Source organism: Sceloporus undulatus, chromosome 1 (genome assembly GCF_019175285.1).
Source record: "Sceloporus undulatus isolate JIND9_A2432 ecotype Alabama chromosome 1, SceUnd_v1.1, whole genome shotgun sequence".
In the NCBI taxonomy this organism is placed as follows: Eukaryota; Metazoa; Chordata; class Lepidosauria; order Squamata; family Phrynosomatidae; genus Sceloporus; species Sceloporus undulatus.
In genome coordinates this window covers 317,798,542-317,810,791 of record NC_056522.1, presented here as the reverse complement: position 1 = coordinate 317,810,791, position 12,250 = coordinate 317,798,542, and the positions used below count along the sequence as shown (strand labels likewise).

The 12,250-nt window shown below is 39.1% G+C and overlaps 1 protein-coding gene across 1 annotated transcript in view; it reads right to left on the bottom strand.

Annotated features, from left to right (window-relative positions):
• CDAN1 (codanin 1) overlaps positions 1–7,469 on the bottom strand; it is a 38,196-nt gene extending 30,727 nt beyond the window's left edge. Inside the window, exons 1-5 of the mRNA XM_042456251.1 lie at positions 7,337–7,469; positions 5,328–5,521; positions 4,354–4,473; positions 748–826; positions 262–382 (exon numbers count right to left, since the gene is read on the bottom strand). Coding sequence (XP_042312185.1) covers positions 262–382; positions 748–826; positions 4,354–4,473; positions 5,328–5,466 — 459 coding nt within the window. The 5' untranslated portion in view covers positions 5,467–5,521; positions 7,337–7,469. The remainder of the gene's footprint in view (positions 1–261; positions 383–747; positions 827–4,353; positions 4,474–5,327; positions 5,522–7,336) is intronic.
• Positions 7,470–12,250: the final 4,781 nt, after the last annotated feature.

Here is a 12,250-nt window from a genome sequence, read left to right as displayed (position 1 = left end):
AGTGAAAAGTCAGTCAATATCATTATTTCATGTGCTGCCTTTTTTTCTGACAGAGTGATTTATTCTCAATTAATGAAATTTGTCATTCAGGCTACAAGAAAGATTTTTCCACAAAGAATGTTGAGTTCCCTCACCCCAATTCCTATTTCTAGGAGGATATAAATAACAATAAGAATATTAAAGGGAAAAATGGTTTCATTTCTCAAACAGTGAGCATATTACAATTTTATACAGTGCTTCTAGTAGATGCTTTGTTTTTACCTTAGCTGTGCTGTTTTCATAGGCTGTCATAAGCTTTCCATGCAAGACAGGAGAAAAGGATGCAATCCTATCATTTTCAGCCAAGAGCTTCAGTGTTCCTTTCTCTAGGTGAGACACAATTCTGCCAGAACGAACAAGGAAGAGGAACACATTACTAAAACAAATGAAAAGACCAAATTACATTGCATTCTTGGACTCTTAAATCCCCCACTGATTAAAGCCAGCCATACACAAACTAGATGAAAGCAAGATCTCAGAATTCTTTTCATTGATTGTCAAAGACAATTGTGTAACTAGAAGAGTTGCTCCACTGGAACTAGCTATCAATTAGAAAATGGCATAATCCATGTTGTCAAACTTAAGGATGAAGTAACAATTTGTAAGTAAGATGTTCAACATACAAACCCAACACAAGCAAGCAAGCACTTCATGAAAGCAAAATTTGCTGTACGCTTACAAGCATCCCCCCCCCAAAATTTCACTTACTCAAAGTGATAATCCAAGACCTGAACAGCAAAATAAACACAATTGTGTATACTGCAAAAATGCTGTTTTTGCACTGCGTCTGTAAAAATACAAAAGTTGTTTTTAGAAAAAGTTAACTGGATAGAAAGCCATGGGCATTTTCTGCAGAAAAAGAACTAATCATCTCTGTAAGAATCATCTCACTGGATGTAGGCAGATCCACCACTGATCAGCAACAAACAGCACAATCCTTCCTTTCATTACTGCTTCCTTCAACTCAGGTAACTAAAGAACACCAAACACCCAAAAAGTCCTGCCAATTTATCAAGGGGCTTTCATAAGCAATATAGCAAGGGAAGATATTTGAGAAAACTGCCATAAGTAGATATAAGGAACACGTGCCAAATGAATGTTATCTCTTATTTAAAACTAAGGCTTTTCAGAAAATTCAAGTTTAAATGAAGAGTCATACAATTTTTCACTGATAGCAATGTACTATAGATATATCTCAGTTAACAAAGCCTCTCTGACAAAGAAGCTCCACTTTACAAAGCCCATTTATGGGAGTCCAGCCTAAGCCAACACTCCCCTTTCTTTCTTGTCTTCTGTATACCTGGGAGTTTTTTGCAGCCTAGGATGGTAAAGGAGAGCAGGAGACAGACTTTTAGTGTTGAGTTGCAATAGCATTCAGTGATGGCGAACCTATGGCACACGTGCCAGAGGTGGCACTCAGAGCCCTCTCTGTGGGCACATGTGCCGTCGGCCCAGCACAGAGTTTGCCAGAGTTTGTTACTGGAAAGCCAGAGGGACACGGCACTTTGCAATAAATAAGTGAGTTTTGGGTTGCAATTTGGGCACTCTGCCTCTAAAAGGTTCACCATCACTGCAGTAAGCAGTGCTATTAACCTGGGAAAGAATGAGATTCTACTCTGGTTACTACTGCAGCTGTGTGTGCTTATATGTACAGCAGGCAAGTTAAACAGCTGCCTCCAGAATGACTTACTGAGCATGTGTGAAGAGCAAATCAGAAAGAAAAGGAAAAAGCAAATTAACCTGCCTCACCAACTACCGTGGTATGTTGGAAAACCATAGATCTATAAGTTTTGTCACCAAGATGGAAATCATAAGAAAATTGGAAACTGATGAAAGAAAAAAAATCATTCTGGAACGCATTCTGTAAGAAGTTTTAAGTGATCTCTACAAGATTAAAAATCTTTTGTTGACTTATGCAAGGCTTACTTGACTTGGCTGTTTCATTTCACATGTGTATAATGTTAGGTTTGAATAAAAGGCTTGCTAAAATATGCTGAACTGCTAATCTTTTTTGTGGTGTAGGAACCACTCTATTATTTCTATGTTATTTCTACTTCTTGTACCAAAGTTTCTGTTAAAGAAATAAAGCCCGAAAACACATAATTTGTTAATTATATTAAATTATACCTTTGTTAACTGAGGTATACCTATTTATAGATATCACAGGTAATTATTTTTAAGGAACACTATGACTCTGAATACTCCTGGCAACAGGATTAAACATAATAAAAATGTTCCAGGTATATATTACACTGTACCTTTAGGCTTACCAGAGACAAAAAAATATATTAATTAACATATTTACTGTCACTAAGGTTCTAATATCTAAAATAATCAGTAATAATAATAATAATAATAGAATTTATTTTTATCCCGCCCCTCTGCACAAGGCAACCGGGGCAGCTTACAACATTAAAATATACATTCCAATAAAAATGCGTTCCATATCCCACTAGCTCACCCCCCTTAAAATACAATTAAACAGTTAATAGTTTAAAACATCACTTAAAACAATATTAAACAAACAAATAAGTGCAGCAGAGTCAGGGTAAATGAGCTGGGCTTTCTTTTGGTGGCTGGGTATCTATTCGGGAAAGGCCTGCTGGAAGAGATCCGTCTTAACACCTTGTTAAAAGCTGTTTAGGGTGGTGATATGATGGATCTCATCCAGCAGGCCATTCTATAATTTGGGAGCGGTAGCCGAAAAGTCCTCTGGGCAGTTGCAGACAATGTAGTTTTTATAGGTTGCAGCAAATTCTTCCCAGTGGACCTGAGTGTGCAGGATGGATTATATGGAAAGAGGCAGTCCCGAAGAAAAGTTGGATTCAAGCTATTTAGGGCTTTAAAGGTAATAACCAAAACCTTGTACTGGGACCAGAAACTGATTGGCAACCAGTGAAGTAATCTTAAGATCAATATTATGTGGTCTTTACACAATGATTTTACTAGATGCTAAGTTTCTAATATCTCGTATCAGATCTTTGGGTTACAGCTTAATAAGACAAAATGCAGCTTCTTTTTTTGTTCCTTCACTTTAGCAGAATTAGACAAAAAGTGACAGGTAACCAAAGCTTATCACATCTAACTGGAAAGCTGTATTTAATGGCTTCCAAACAAGCCAGGACATGAAACCAGCTTCTGAATTGTTTGGAAATCATGATGCTCCATGTAGATGCAAATAAAAATTATGTTTAACTAGTTATACAGTGGTGCCTCGGGTTACGAAATTAATTCGTTCCGCGGCCGCTTTCGTAACCCGAAAAGCCTTCGTAAGCCGAAATGCCATAGGCGCTAATGGGGAAAAAGCCGCGGCTCTGCCGCGGCTCCATTTAAAATAGCGCCGGAGTTTTTTCGTAACCCGAAAAAACTTTCGTAACCCGAAACAATAATTCCCTATGGGATTTTTTCGTATCCCGAAAAATTCGTAACCTGGGTATTTCGTATCCCGAGGTACCACTGTACCCGGTTACACGTTGCTGTGGCTCAGTCTGGTTAAATGGAAAAGGAGGAAAAGAGAAAGTGCACATTTCTGAAATATTTAATTTCACACTGTTTTTGGGTATACAATAGATGTTGTTGTTCCATTGTCTGTGTAGATATAGAGATTGTCTGGTTTGTCGACTGTAGAACATGCAACATATAATTGTTCAGGTGAGAAGCAATCCGTGTCTAGATGTAAACTGCACAATTCTAAAGATTGGCCCTGAGCTTTGTTGATGGAGATTGCAAACGCCAATTGAATATTTAGTTAAGCGTGTGTTGCTGTTACATCCAACAGATGGTGCTGTGTGTGTGTGTGTGAGTATATATATTTACCTGTCACAGGTGTGACATCTATATAATAGTAGGTATATATGTATATGTGTATATATATATGTGTGTGTGTGTGTGTGTGTGTGTGTGTGTGTATATATATATATATAAAACATGTGTATTCAAATGGAACGCTGTGTCAAAATTTCAAAGCAATCTGTGAAGAACTTTTGGAGATTTAAGATTTTGAACAAACGAACATTTACATTTTTATTTATATAGAACATATAGATAACAGCTTCTTGATTTGTTTCTCCACTCACAAAAAGTGATCACGTAAATGTACAAAACTGGTGGACATCCTGTTTTATTAAACCAGGACAAGGCTTTATAAATGCAGTCAATGTAGGGCAGTTCAGCTCTTTACAGTACCAGAAAAATACAGGGTAATCTATTTTAAGAGAAAGACAACCTTTAAAACCCATTCCACTTTGTTTAAAATGTGTAATAATCTATATTATACTTGGCAGACAAGAAGCTATATGTAATGCAACTTCTGACCTTTGCATTCTCCACTGAAATCCAGGTCACTTTCCCTGTCCTCAACAGAAGAGGTTCTCTTGGCTGTTAGCAGCTGCAACACAAAGAAAAACTCCAAAAATATATTTGGCACCAGGTTTTCTGCAAAGAAAGTAAAGGAACAAAATAAACATTCTAAAATGACCTCTGATTTTATCTCAAAAGATTCCAGCCTTATCAGTAAAGCACAATACATACATCTATAGCTACAAATAAGCCTCAAGTAATTAAGGTTTTGCTTCATCCTAATACCCACTCACAATCCACTGGGCAGCCTTATAGAAAAAATAAATTTAAACCTCTGGCAAGCCCAGTGCATAGGGAAGAAAATGGGTAAGAAAGAAAAGAAGTTGAGAAAAAGAATGTCCCACACTTTGGGTTCTTTCCATGCCCATGTTTTGCTTAAGCTCCATGTATGGCTTGCCTGCAGGACTTCACAAATCACCCCCAAGGGAATGGGCCCTAAAAAGGAAAAAAGAATGCCTAGCCTAACTTTACTTTGCAATTCTGTACAAGGGCAGAATTTAACATTCACCAGGTCATTCAACATATTAAGAACCTTAGCTTATTTTAAATGTGTGTGTTTCTAGTCATTATGTTTGACAATAGTAGCCTGAAATGATAAAAATAATCCAAAAACACCAAGAAGCAAGGGAGGGCTGATGAGATTTCCAAGTATCAGAGAGTGGGAGTTAACTAGTACTGGAAAAATCAGATCGCCCTTCTAATTTAGAAGGTTTGTGCAAAATCTGAATAGTCTTGTCACTGAATCCTGAACCTTTATTATCACTTGGAGGTCAGGATAAGATGTGCCTCTGCTTTGGCTTTTAAATTTTTAGGGTATGTGTTGAATAATCAATTAAGAGAAATACATTTAAAAATATTTCTGTGAGCTACTGTTCTTAGCATCCGTCCAAATCAATATGACCTCCAAAGGTTCAGTGGCATTTCTTTACCTGCAATGCAAAATGAGTAAAGCTGAGCCAGCTGTTCCAGTTGTTTCATGCAAGAAACCTGGTTGACATCTGCAGAAGTTACTAACTGGTTTTCAGCAAGAGGATTTGCATTCAGACCAACATTAGGCTTGAGAGACATGCCAGAATCCAGAGATGACCCTGACAGGGAAGACGTATGATGCAACAACTTGGACCTGTAATTCAAAGAATTGAACAGAGAAAAAGAAAAGCAAGCAGCAGCTATAAAATAAAAACAGCAAAATTATAGGATTCTGTACTTTACAATACCAACCAAACATTTATCAAGTAAATAAGAATGTAATTTCTTTGGAGAATGACACATTAACAAGTAAAGTAATGTCTTTTAACGAAATGTTCTACTGCATTTAGAAAATATTATACTGTACAGGTATACCTCAGTTAGTAAAATAGATGTATTCCTGGGCTTTACTTCTTTTATCAGAAGAACTGATACTGGGGCAAAAACAGTATGATAAGAATAGGTATGGCTTCCTATATACACACACACACACCACCACCAGAGCAGTTCACCATGTTAGAGCCAACTTTTTATTCAAACCTAATGATAAGCATATATGAAAAGAAAAGAAAAAGCCAAGTAAGCCTTGCATAAGTAAACAAAAACATGCTGAACCTTCTCCAAACCACACAAGGCTTCTTCTGAAATGTGTCCTGGAACATTTTTTTTCCTTTCACCAGGCTCCACTTTCTAGGATTTCTATTTTAGTGACCAGACTTACACATCTACACCCTTTATAGCAGGGGTAGGCAATCTTTTTGAACCGGGGGTCGGGTTGCAGTCCCTCAGACGAGGGGGGGGGGGGGGGGCAAAGCCAAAAAGTAAATATTTTTTTTAATTTAAATAAATAATAAAAAATAATTCCTACATACACTGCACACATCATATTTTGAAGTAAAAAACAAAATGGGAACATATACAATACAGGCCCGCTGAGGCCACTGGAGCCCTGCTGGAGGGCTCCGGCGACTGCAACGGGCCTCCTACAGGCCCATCGCTGTGTTCTAAAATGGTGGCAAAGTCTCACGCGACCTTCCCGTCCTGCCCCGCGACGGGAAAGTTCACACGAGACTCCGGCCGTCATTTTAGAACACAAAATGGTGCCCGGAGCGGCACAGAAACTGCGGCGGGGGCGTAGGGTTGCCGTAAGTCAGGACCTCCAAACCGGGACAAATGTAGGACAAAATTTTCAAATGGAGGATACTTTTTTTTTTTAAATGGAGGACACGCAAAAAAAATTGCTGATTTTTAAAAAATGTTAATATAAATGCATGTTTCTGAGGCTTCTATAGACAATTCCCCCCGCTTGCCCCCGGCTCCCCTTGCCCGCCGCCAAAGGCCCCGCCGCTCGAATGAGAGGCCAAAGGTCCCAGGATTGGGGGGGAACCGGGCCGGGGTGGGCAGGGCCCCCCCAAAAGCAGGATTGTCCCAGGGGCTGCTGGGATAGGGACGGCAATTGGCTGGGGCCGGTCCCAAGGCCTCGGCGGGCCGGATCCAGCCCGTGGGCCATAGTTTGCCGACCCCTGCTTTATAGCATGCTGGGAGTAGCTGGTGAGGCATGATTTCTCAATGCAAATGCTGCTAAAAAGAATTCCAGCTAGACAAAGGAAAATGTGGAGTTGGGCAGACGCTTTGTAAAAAGCTTCTTTGTCAGAGGCTTTGTTAAGTGAGGTATGCCTGTATGTCCAGGTTTTTCAGCATAATGGATCAAATTATATTCTTAACACAGCTACATGCAAGATTAAGGCCACCAATAATCAAGTCACTTTCAGAAATGATGCCAAGAATGTGTTATGTTTTCGGTATAGGGTTTTCAAACTTGTGAATAATATCATTACGGAATATAACAAAGAAAACATCCCTAGACAGTCAGGACTACTACTCTATGGATATAGCTCAAACAAGATTCTTGAATCATGATAAGATTTCCCCTGAGCACATCACTTCAAAATTTCAAAATGTACCGTTCCTTCTTCAGCATCTCTCTTTCCTTCTGAAGGCTTCCAGGAACAGTCATCAAGTTTACTTCCGGAAAAATATTAAGACCCTCAGGACTTGTTCCAGACTGAAACTGAAGTGCCTGAGATTGGTCAACTGGTGTGGAAGTGAAGCATATTTTTGGCTTGGAGAGGGTTCGCTCGGTACTCACTGGAGTAGGGTTGATTCTTCTTGATGGTTTGCTTTTGCTGAAATGGATAACACCACATCAAGAGAAAGAAACTACCACACTAAGCTATCCTTCTACAGTCAGTCTTTATGGACACCATTTGAAGACATTAGATACACTAACAGGCTGCAATCCAACATCAGCCCAGTGTTGAGTAAATATCCACATACAGAGATACAAAATACCTGCACTATGCAACCCCATGTAGAATGGCAACATAATGACTGAGTACTGTTGTGCAAAGTGCAACCACAATGCACAACTATAATGTATGATGTTGCTGTATGCATAGCCCCATTAATGCTGCTGTCAGTGATATACATCTATTGCACTATGGGCAAATTATTCACCCTAGATGAATAAGGCAATTTACACAAGTAAGAATGCCAGCCATTAAGTGACAATATAATACAGCACACAGATTTACCACTATTTTTTACTAATCAGCCAACAGGAGATTTAAAATAGAAGACATGTCCAAAACCTGCCACTGATCAGTCTCTAGCCGTTGCGTAGAGAAATACAATTCAGATGAATTGAAACAAAGTTTTCTGAACTCAGTTCTACATATCTAATTAAAACAAGCATTTATCAAGCATTCTCAACTAGAGCGAAATTTAGGAGTTTGGAGACAAAGGGAGGAATTAAATTTATTTAGCCGTCATCTAAAAAGACTAAATATTTTAGTCCCCTAGAATCATGTTTTGGTGCATAATCACGCAGAACTAAATTTACAAAGAGGGTTTTTAGTACTATTACCTGAACAGTTTAAACAATGTCCCCAAGTTCAAGTCACACACTATGTATAGCTGTTGGAGGTTTATTTACAGGCAAAAATATTCGTATTTTAAGACACAAAAACTGCATTGGTTCAATTTCCCCCCCAAAAAAAAAGGAGTACTGATAGCTACTCAAAAACAAATATTTCATACTATGTAAACATGTTTTCCAATTTTAGGTGTTAAGGAATATTTTTGATTCTGCACCCATAAACATTCTGGCAGATGTAGAAAATTTTTAAATTCTGCAATATATTGCAATTCTCACTGGGGTCAGAAAAAAGTCACACAGTGAAAAATAAGTAAGTTTAAGTCACATATGCTTCATCCACACAGGAAAAAAAATCCAGCTTGACATCACTTTAAGTGCCCTGCCTCAATATTATGGAATTCTGGGAATTGTAGTTTGTTGTGGCACCAGAGGTCTCTGGCAGAGAAGGCTAAATAGTTCACAAAACCGCATCCCATAATTCTACAGCATTGAGCCAGGGCAATTAAAGTGGTATCAAACTGGATTATTTCTGCAGTGCAGATGCAACCTTAGTCAAACTTCTTTCATTTGTCTAGATGAGGGTTAAATACATTGGTGGGAGGAAGGCAAGCACAAGGCTAGAAGAAGAGGTACTTCTTCAGGCCTCAGCACTGGGAAGCAGTGGGAAACTATGTCCTACTAATCAACTGGTAATTGGATCAGCACCTAATTCCCCAATGAACCCTTAAGATGGATTCAGTAGGCTCTGGCAACTTTTAGCAGTTCTACTTTCCCTTTATCTTCTCAATAAATAATTCTTAGATATTAAATCATTCTGTTTTTCAGTTCACCAGAGGAATTGAGAAAGCTTCACAAAGTAACTTACCTTATCATCCCAGCAGTACACATGGGTGGAAACTCCTCTAAGTCATTTAAGTTGAGCAGGTCAGGTGGGGAAGTGGAAGAGCCAGGACTTATTTCATTCTGCTTCCTTTGCCTTGATGAACCCTGCAAGGAACTGTCACGTTTTGCTTCCTCATTCAGTCGCCTTCCCAGGTCTTGTGCCACTGTCCGGCCAGAACCATTCACAGAGCTGTTGCCTTTTCTTCTGCCTCGCCTCACTGGGGCAGAAACAAGAAAACTCCCCAGGCTCGTTTTCTGTGTAGAGCGCCTCTCGTGGTGAGAAAAACTGGGGCTTGAAGTGAAACTTGGAGTAGTGCTGGGATCAGCATTGAGAGAATCAGTGCAAGAACCCAATATGCTTGACCCATTGAGGACATAAGACCCATGAGATTCAGGAAGAGAGGTACTGGTATTAGAGGTGCACAAGCTAGTTGGAGTTGGATCGCAAAAAAGCTGTCCTTGAGTGCTACTAAAGTTTCCTGTGCTCTGTGATCTCCTTTCAGATCCTGGCCTTTGGCTCCTATAGCTGGCAGAACTCCCAAGATGCTTGGAGCTTGGAGTTTTAGCAGGTGTTGAGGGTCCATTAGTCAATATCTGGCTGGTTTGTTCCCTTAAGTAATTCAGCAAAAAAGGCACAAAGTCTTTCTGAAGTGAATTAAGGAGGGCTAGTTTGGGATGAACTTGACTTTCCTGCACAAAACACACATAAAACAAATCTCTGAATTATTTTTTTAAGGCAAGAGATATGCAAAGCTATACAAAATGAAGCACTCAAGATGCCTAACTACAAAACTCTACAGCAAAATAAAACAATTTAAATAGAGAGCTTTTCAAGTGATCTAAAATCAGGGCTCAAAGAATCATGGTAATTTATTTTTTCTAGAACAAGAAACTATTTTCTTCCACCTGAACTTGTTATTGTTGTTGTGTGTCTTCATGCCATTTCCGATTTATGGCGATCCTTTGTTCAGAGATTTGTTCAGAGGAAGTTTGTCATTGCCATCCTGAGGCTGAGAGCATGTGACTTGCCCAAGATCACCCAGTGGGTTTCATGGACAAGCTGTGAACTGAACCCTGGTCTCCAGAGTTGTAGCCCAACACTCAAACCACTACAAGACTATGTGCCATCACTTCAAAGGCACGAATAAACTGCCCAGAAGAAAACCATTTTCATGCTAAACAGAATGCTACTAGACACAGGAAAATAATTTTGATACTATAATGTGACGAACTGTCATTTAAACTGGAGAGAAGAGGAAAATAAGTTTATCAGGATATCTCCACACTCCACAGAATGACAGCCTAAGGCAGTCAGAAATTTCTCCACTCTGGTTCAGTGTGAAAAGGAGTAAAGCCTTTGGATAATGTATGCCAACATGGACACAAAACTATACTCCTATTCAATTATTTTATTTTATTTGCTCAAAGATTTATACCGCATCCTATAATGTATGATCTCAGGGTAACATAAGACAAAAAGTAATTTAGAACACCTTAAAACACTGTCTGAAATCATATATGTATACTGATTCTCAACAGCATTCAGGTATCTTTTGGATCCCATACATTTATGAGAACATCTTAATCCCCCCTCCACAGGTGCAGGACATGCCCTGCTCCATATACTCCATATATTAAGACAGTCAGTGATTACTACTGTAGGTATGAAGTACCAAGGGGACCCTTGACATAGTTATTGAAATCTCACAAAACACAAGTCATAGGGTTTTCCAGTGTGACCTCTGAGTGAACCTCTGCCAAGGAATATGCTGGGCAGCAGGTGGGTAGCCCACCACTAGCATGCCTGTTCTGTCTTTTTGTACAGCATGAAGTACAAATAACTAAACTAGTGCCAGAGCAAATCATTTTCCCCATGAGGAAGGAGGTGCCTTTACAAATGATGGCAGCTCTACTACCCAATCTAGCTTGGTGTGCTGTTTGCTGGACAAAGTGGAAACAATCCACCCCACTCAACCCATCCCCCTAGGTCTCCTTAATACACACCAGGTCCATCACTCCAACCACAGTTAAGTCATAGATAGTGGTTGTTTTTACTCTGGAGCAACTCAGCATCCAAGAGTAGTGCTAACAGACCAGAGGGCAGGCTGACATGACTCTTTCTGAAGCACTCTCTTCCAGAAGTCTAAACCTTAGAGCTAAAAAAAACAGTAATGTGGTTAAACAGTACCAATGCACAACTTATTCTTATTTCAGAAAGAGTGGGGCTGCACTTTTCAGTATGTTCCTAAGCTAAATTACCCCCAAAAGGCACACAGATTCAGTGAGAGTGAATTCTTAATATGTAAACTCAGGGACAGTAACCATAACTTTAAAGTGAGAGATCTCAGAAGAGGTACACTGCTCTCTAATGTTCCTTCTACAATACTGCAAGTACTAAAACAAAAACAAACGCAAAGCATACTGCCTTTGCTCGGACTCAAAAATTAATAACTCAAAATTATTCCATCCATATATGCTAATTTTGGTAGGCTTGCAGTTTTTGATTGTACAACAAGACTGATATCAATCCAACAATGTTTCATAATGTTCATATTTCAAACCGAGTGAATGTCTAATTGCTTCATCTGACCTGCAAAGAAAAAGTATCTCAGTTAACTCAGAGCAATATGAAGTAGCCTTTTGGCTAATTTTCTTTGTTATCTCCTTCAACTTCTTAAAGACAAAAACCTATGGCTAGTGCTGCACATTTTCAATACAAGGCTGGAACTGCCCTTAGAAATCGCACAAAGTGAACACAGAATATTATCTCCCATGGATAGAAGGAAAGGAAAAAAAGATTCATGATTCTTAACTTCTCAAAGGCTTTTGTCTTTAATACATTTTTGAACAAAAGAAAATAATAAGCACCTCACAGACCACCTCAAATTAGTAATCCAAATCCAGTACTATTTATAGTCATGTATAACGGAATCTTTATCCAAACTGTAAATATTGCATCAATAATTAGGTAAGAAAATTGCACAATACAGCAAGGCTTGTTTGCCCATCACTCGACATACTGTAATGATGAGCTCTTATGATCCGGAAAGGGCACAGTCCTAA